The sequence below is a fragment of the Cebidichthys violaceus genome, unplaced genomic scaffold (genome assembly GCF_023349555.1).
Source record: "Cebidichthys violaceus isolate CVI_PGR_0920_01 unplaced genomic scaffold, fCebVio1.0.p SCAF_6, whole genome shotgun sequence".
NCBI classification, from domain to species: Eukaryota; Metazoa; Chordata; class Actinopteri; order Perciformes; family Stichaeidae; genus Cebidichthys; species Cebidichthys violaceus.
In genome coordinates this window covers 12,923,228-12,930,938 of record NW_027176816.1, presented here as the reverse complement: position 1 = coordinate 12,930,938, position 7,711 = coordinate 12,923,228, and the positions used below count along the sequence as shown (strand labels likewise).

The window sequence follows — 7,711 nt, the reverse complement described above, 5'->3', positions numbered from 1 at the left end:
CACAGGGTCCTGGCATACACCTGAACATAACTGTTTCAAGGTGAAAACTTAAACCACTGGAGATCAGCAAAAACAAAATTTTCAGGGGGATTCAAGTTACTCTTTAATGTCATTAAAACCATATAGCATCAATGTAATACTAATAATACTCAGGTTGGGTCTGATGCACACTGCTGCAGGTATTAGGTCAGTGTGAAATTGTAACTAGAATGAACAGAACATGAAGTCTGACAGCGTTAACAATTCATGCTGCAAATTTAGTTTAGCCACTAGAAACATGAAGACTTAAATTACTGGCATAGATGTGGCTTCACTATGCTAGATATTATGCCTGTTACTTTGTGAGTGTTGCATTTTGGCCACGGACGCTATTGAGTTTTTCCGCAAACTAGCCAAATAAATTTCAGTATTCATCTATACATATATTAAGACATTAAGACTTTTACATTTCTGCCAAGACAAAAAATTGATGCAGGTTTAAAGCAAATTGGGGCAGCGTATCAGCAAACCATATAAAACACATTTTCTGGGTGTTTTTGTTCCATTTCCTTCAGGTCCGCTAGGGCTGGGTTGCTGTCGGGTCAGTACCCTGTATGGATAAGAAAGATGTGGATCCTTTTCAGATCAAGGACTGATTTTGGAACATGTGAAGATACATTGCTATAGGCCTAAATATAAGTCTTTGACTTGTGTTGAAGAACTGTGTTCTCCAGATGAAAAGGTGAGTTTAGCCTCCGTTACACACCTGTTTATTTTAAAGTCTGCGCGGTATGCACATTAGTGAATGAAATGAAAACAATCCTAGTGCAGCGGCAGTATTTCACTCATGGACTAAGTTCACTCATGTTATCCCAGATGTGAAGGAGTGTCTTTTATTCCTCCAATAACCACTCATTTTCCGCACTGGAGTCCTAACTCATATTTCCAAAGGATGTGTCGCTTGCTTCAGGCGAGGCCGTGCAGTTGGGTTTGGATGCAGAAGGAATGGGGAAGGAGCACAAAGACAGAGGAGAGAATTAGTTCTGTCAGACTGACTACAGCAAGAGAGTGGAGAGGGGGGGAAAAAACTGACACAGACAATCTTTGTTGCAACATGCTACTAAGTTACAGCCGGTTGCTAACATTTTTTTTATATTTTGAAACTTGCAATAAAACAATATGAATTTTAAAACATTTTAGTAAAATATGACAATTTGCGTTCTTTCTGAAGATGTAACTATAAGCTCGATGTCAATGTTATGTCTGTGAGTTAAGTATGAAGCTAGAGTCTGGATGTGGTTAGCCTAGCATAGCTGTAAGCCTTGAAGGAGAACACAACAGCTATCCTAGCAGCACCTCTAAAGCTAACTAATTAACGTCTCATCTCATCTCATCTTCAACCGCTTATCCGGGATCGGTTCGCGGGGGCAACAGCTCCAGCGAGGGACCCCAAACTTCCCTTTCCCGGGCCACATCAGCCAGCTCTGACTGAGGGATCCTGAGGCGCTCCCAGGCCAGTTTGGAGATATAGTCCCTCCACCTGGTCCTGGGCCTCCCTCGGGGTCTCCTCCCAGCTGGTAGTGCCTGGAACACCTCCCTAGGGAGGCGCCCAGGTGGCATCCTTACCAGATGCCCGAACCACCTCAACTGGCTCCTTTCCATGCAAAGGAGCAGCGGCTCTACTCCCGAGTCCCTCACGGATGACAGAACTTCTCACCCTATCTCTAAGGGAGATGCCAGCCACCCTCCTGAGGAAACCCATTTCCGCCGCTTGTACCCGCGATCTAATTCTTTCGGTCATGACCCAGTCCACATGACCATAGGTGAGGGTAGGAACGAAGATTGCCCGGTAGATAGAGAGCTTTGCCTTGTGGCTCAGCTCTCTTTTCGTCACAACGGTGCGGTAGAGCGACTGCAATACCGCCCCAGCTGCTCCGATTCTCCGGCCAATCTCACGTTCCATTGTTCCCTCACTCGCAAACAAGACCCCGAGGTACTTGAACTCCTTCACTTGGGGTAAGGACTCATTCCCTACCTGGAGTGGGCAATCCACCGGTTTCCTGCTGAGAACCATGGCCACAGATTTAGAGGTGCTGATCATCATCCCAATCGCTTCACACTCGGCTGCGAACCGATCCAGCGAGTGCTGGAGGTCACAGCCCGATGAAGACATCAGGACCACATCATCTGCAAACAGCAGCGATGCAATCATCAGCCCACCGAACTGTAAACACTCCTCCCCACGACTACGCCTCGATATCCTGTCCATGAATACCACAAACAGGATTGGTGACAAAGCGCAGCCCTGGCGGAGGCCAACCCTCACCGGAAACGAGTCCGACTTACTGCCGAGAACCCGGACACAGCTTTTGCTTTGGGCGTACAGGGATTGGATGGCCCCCAGAAGTGGCCCCCTCACCTCATACTCCCTCAGCACCTCCCACAGTATCTCCCGGGGGACCCGGTCATACGCCTTCTCCAGGTCTAATCAACCTCCAGGTCTAATTAACATGTTGAATCTTAATAGTATTTGGGACTTATGCGTTTACACTTTCGCGATGAAAATGTGGGCACGGTGACTGTGTACAGCCTCCCAAAATCTTGTTGTGGAGGTTGCCAGGTTTGGTAGCATTGTACCTTTACAGAGGCTAAAACCATGAACTGTGCTTACAGACTGTATCTGGCAATCAGTCATTCAGCAAAGAAAGCACCTGCTGTCAAAATGAATGATTTCCATGTACAATTGTAACAAAACAGTTGTTTGTGCTAAAATACAGTGGAGCACAGCTAACTGCGCTGATCATCACTTTCAATAATTTTATGTATTACAACTGTATCACCCAGCCGACATCTATGACAAACAGCTCCAAAACAAAGAGACAAGGGGCGCCACTAGAATTTGTGTGCCCCCTGATAACAGCTCTAACACATTAAACAGCAACTATCTTTCCTAGCACTACTGTGGCCCTGTCTTTTACAGATATTGTGTTCACTATTCCGTTATGTTACATATTTATCACATATATCAATTGATAACATAGTTTTGGCGAGAAATGATATGGTGTTACAGTGCTGTTGTACTGTGTGTGTTGTGGCTTTCATGATTTAATGCCAGTGATTGAATAATGAATTTATGTTCCTTTTAATTTGATCAATTCTGCTGTGGTTACTGAAATGCTGACATCCTTCTCGAGAATAACATTTACTCAGGTGTTGTGTAGTACTCACCTGCCCTCATCCAGCAACATTCACTACATGAGACACATGACAACAACATGGGTCAGAGCACAGGGACACACACACACAGATGCACAGAGGAGGATGAAAACACACTGTATGGGACTGTATTCTCCACAAACAAAATGTGAATGTGCAGGCTGTGATCCTCGAAGTGTGCGTCTGAACTGTTCTACTGATTACTGTTTACTTCCTGCTTGAATGTAATGCTTTAAAAAAGCAGCAGCACTAATAGAGCTTGTGGGCTGTTGGCATATGTTAGAATTTCCTCTATGGATGTAGTTATATTCATCTGACATATTTGGCTCGGATCCCACACAGATTACCTTTAATGATCATGTTGCGTGCAGTGTAGCGAGTTTATAACAGCTAGTCAAGCCGCAGGTGCTTTGCAAATGCTCTGTTGAGGTGTGTGCACGGGTGTGTGAGCTTTTAGAAGCCTTTAAAATCTGGAATTCATTTATGAGAATCAACAGTGACAGGTTTAACACTGCATGTGAACTCTGGTAGTGCACTGTTTCATTGTGTGTTACCAAATAGTGCAGAACATCAACATAAAAATTTAAAAACAGGATTGTGAAATTTAGGGGAGGTATCATAGAGCTAATAAGGACCTACGTGAGTATCTAATTAAATAACAATAAAGAGTCTGTATTATCCAAAATAACAAGGATATTGTTTCTGGAAAGAAACAGCAAAAACTAAATTCTGGTCACCTTCATTGTATTTGTGTGGCAGCAGATTTGTAGCAGTTTGAGAGGCAGATATCCAAAAACCTCAGCTCATAAAATAAAAAAAATGTAGCTAGATAGAAACAGGGCCAAATGAGAATATATATTTTAGTGTGATTTGGGTAAACTTATTGTTTGAATTCATTAATATTTTATACATTAGAAAAGTTTGAGGATAACTTTGATATGATTTAACATTGATCATTAGCATCTCTAAACACATCAATGCATATAAATGCTCTCATTCTCTTGGAGTAATTCTTATCAAATAAACTGGCTCTTGCCCTAAATATTCAAATACAGAACTAGGGTGTCAGGTTTTGTGAATGAGTGTGTGCGTGTGTGTGTGTCCCACACTCTACTGACCTGGGCTGGATGTGCCTGGAGTGGCAGGGGCGGCCCCTCGGCCTCGACTCACCAACAAAGCCTCCTGGTTTTCGGCCAGAGCCTGCTTGGCCAGGTAGCGCTCTCTCTTGATCTTCAGCTCCAGGGACCCAGGGACATCTGGCACAATCCAGTCGATGGCTCGCAGCACGAAGAATACCACATGCTGATGAAGGGGAAGACGTGCAGACAGCAAGACATTAAGCTCCTCGCTAGATAGAAGAAAAAGGCAAGTCAAACAAGCTAAAAAAATATGTTTAAAGCAACATTTTGTGTTTGAGCTTTGGTGTGGTTTGTATTTTGACAAAAAATATTCACTTAGACCACTTTTTCACAAGTATTCCCTGAAGCTTTCAGCCACTCCTCGCCTCTAAGTTTCCATATAGTGTGTTTTGCTGAGCACCAGCGTCTTTTTTTCAGTTGCCCCCAATTACATTGAGAGCGTAGGCAGCCGCATAGAGAAAAAGTGTTTCACCCAGGTCTTCCATATGCTCATGCAACTGAATAAATGGTAAATATGTGGGCATTAAAATCACTGAAATAGGCAGAAGGAAACAGATTAGCAAATATATACAAAGCAGCTTCCTTCATACCTCGAAAGCAATGATAAAACCAAGTCTGACGGCAAGAAGCTCCCAGTAGAACAGTAAGTAGTTTCCATTGTCGTCTCTGTACGCTTTATATCTTAAAAAATAAAAAATAAAATAGAGTTACTGCAGAAAATACTGTGTAATGGTTAGTGTGCATGATATGCAGCAGCAGCACAAACTGACAACAAACTCAACTATGTGTTAAACTTCCTTGATCTGTGATTTGAAATCAACAATTAACACATTAAAATGACACTTTGGCATTTTAAAACTTTTTCAGGATTTTGCAATAATGACATGAAACAAAACATATTTGAGGGGCAAACTATAGAATTTCGAACCAAAGTGTTTCCCCATTAGATGACATGCATTCAGACAATCAGCATACAGTTTACCTGCACATGGGGTTCTCAGTGTAGTTTAGTGGAGCGTAAGCTAAGGTGAAGTTAACGTATCCATTCAGATCGTCACCAAACTTGAACTGGTAGAGCAGACGAGGTAAAAAGTCTGATGTGAAGGCTATTAGGAAAGCCTGCGGACGAAAAAGTGAAAAATGACAAAAGATGACGTTGGAGAAAAGAGAGTAGTATCCAGTCTGGCGTGGCTTTCATTTTCAATGGGCTCACGTTGGCGATGACAGACAGGTGTGACAGGGCTTCCAGTATGTTGAACCAGACTCCGATGTTCTGGGCGCGCTCAGCCACCGGCCGGCGGTACTCGCACGCAAACTTGTAGGCGTCCAGGCGGATTTCCACCCAGTTGTTGAGGAGGGCGAAGAGCGGAGCGAGGGGGAACGCTGCCACAAAGATGGTGATGAACCCAAACTGGAGCACTGCACAGCAATGAGTCAGACAATTTAAACTTCTTACATTATTCTTTTTTTTTTTTACATATATTCATCATAATCTATTTTATAAACATTTTAATAGCAGTGAGGTCATGTACTTAGAACAAAGTAGCTGATACTTGCCCATTTCCAGATACTCTTCGAACAGGCCCTCACACTCCACCAGCTGGTAGTCTTCCTCCCAGCGCCGAGGCTCATGGGATGCATTATCCCCCAGCACCTTGGCCAAAGTCCTCTTCTGCTTCCAGGCCTTCACTTTACTATCAGAGCAAATAAAGATGAAATAAACATAACAGCGTTAATATAGAACTTTTGTAGTCAACACATGGAGGTCATAGGTCATGCACAAAAACATTTACAAAAACAGCTGGTGATTTTTTCTTATTCTAGATTAAAATGCCTTTCATTTTTGTGAACACAGTTTTTATGTATTTTTTGTCTCTACTGTTGTCATTTTGTACACCCTGGTTACAAACTATAATTCAAAGATTTATATTACATGGATAACTGTTAACTTAATTATAGTGTTGCCATGAGCATGGGTTTTTCCATCTCTTCAAAGCTGGAAACAATGTTTGACAAGTTGTTGTCAGAGTAGCCAGTCTCTGAGGCTCAAATCTTCAAAAGCAGTTGCAGACTGTTCTATTGTGGCTTTGGAACTGGCATCTTAGTTATTAAGTCTTGCTCTGCTGTAACACAAATCTGCCTAAAACTCTCCGTGCATGTCAAAAATCAATACCATATGGCCATTTTAGCTCAATCCCACTATAATAATAAAAATAATAACAATAATAGCACACAAACAATCTTTCATGGTATTGTATTTAGGTATGACACAAATCGGGTGCTAAGCAGGTTTCCTTTAAAATGTGCCCCTTTCATCTCCTCAGTGGCAGCCATCCATCATCTGAGATATGAGCAAGAAAGAACGACTGGAAACAGGTGCGCTGATCCCAAGAGGCAGATGCTGCCACCCGAAGGACGCCCTGCCAGTGTTTCAATTTAGCCTTGCCTTTGGGTCATCAATAGGACAAACCTATTCTTCGAAGGATTGAAGCCTTGAATTGGGACACAGCTACAGTATAGCAAAAAAAAAAATACTTCAACAAGCAGGACAAGCCTGGCTGCCAACTCACATATTTAGCTACAATAAATCTCTTAATCAATCTTACAGCAGCTGCACATAAGACCTCCCTATTGCGGTTATCAGCATAGAGATCTACATACAAATATTTCACCCTGACAACTGCACACTTATGTAAAAGAAGTGGTGTACAAAATAGAACTTGCCATGACTAACTCTAGCAAGTAGGTAGGTCAAGAGAAGTTGAAGCAAAGAAAGCAGTAATGCAACACGATAAGAAGAAAATCTGTCGACCCCTGCACCCTTGTCCTCAGCTTTTCCATTCTGCTGTCAGTTTCCGATCATCTATTTAAACATCTCAGGTTGTGTTCCGTTTCACAGGAAAATAGCATTACCACGAAGCCTCATAGCTCTCTCTTTGGAAGGCCCCTACATACTGAAGGTAGTTCTTCAGTGTACCAAAGCTCTCTAAACTCTGATTCCACACACACACACACACACACACACACACACACACACACACACACACACACACACACACACACACACACACACACACACACACACACACGCTTTACTGCACCAAACAAACAGAGCCGCAATCAGGATGCAGCGCTGTCTGATGCAACAACTCAAAAAAAACAAAAAACAATGTCATGCAGGCCACAAAAAAAAAAAGTAATGTATGGGTTTTAGTACGAGTCTTTTTAGACTACAAATATCACATGCCCATATTATACCAATTCTACTTTATTCTGTTATATTTAATTCTATTTGAGAGTTCTGGTTTAGTTTTTTAAGGCTATTTATGAGTTCAAGCTGATGACTATAATTTAATTTTGAATTCACCAAATTGTCC

At 42.4% G+C, this 7,711-nt stretch overlaps 1 protein-coding gene across 6 annotated transcripts in view; it reads right to left on the bottom strand.

Annotated features, from left to right (window-relative positions):
* Positions 1-90: 90 nt before the first annotated feature.
* The window catches only part of ano11 (anoctamin 11), a 48,942-nt gene continuing 41,321 nt past the window's right edge, over positions 91-7,711 (bottom strand). For 2 of the 6 annotated variants that reach the window (XM_068733870.1, XM_068733869.1), the window contains exons 19-24: positions 5,892-6,028; positions 5,548-5,753; positions 5,317-5,453; positions 4,925-5,015; positions 4,314-4,497; positions 91-943 (exon numbers count right to left, since the gene is read on the bottom strand). In XM_068733870.1, the coding sequence (XP_068589971.1) occupies positions 912-943; positions 4,314-4,497; positions 4,925-5,015; positions 5,317-5,453; positions 5,548-5,753; positions 5,892-6,028 (787 nt within the window). In that variant the 3' untranslated portion in view covers positions 91-911. Of the gene's footprint in view, positions 944-3,207; positions 3,231-4,313; positions 4,544-4,649; positions 4,832-4,924; positions 5,016-5,316; positions 5,454-5,547; positions 5,754-5,891; positions 6,029-7,711 lie in introns of those variants that run through there. The other 4 variants (XM_068733871.1, XM_068733872.1, XR_011105241.1 and 1 more) reach the window with 4 other exon arrangements.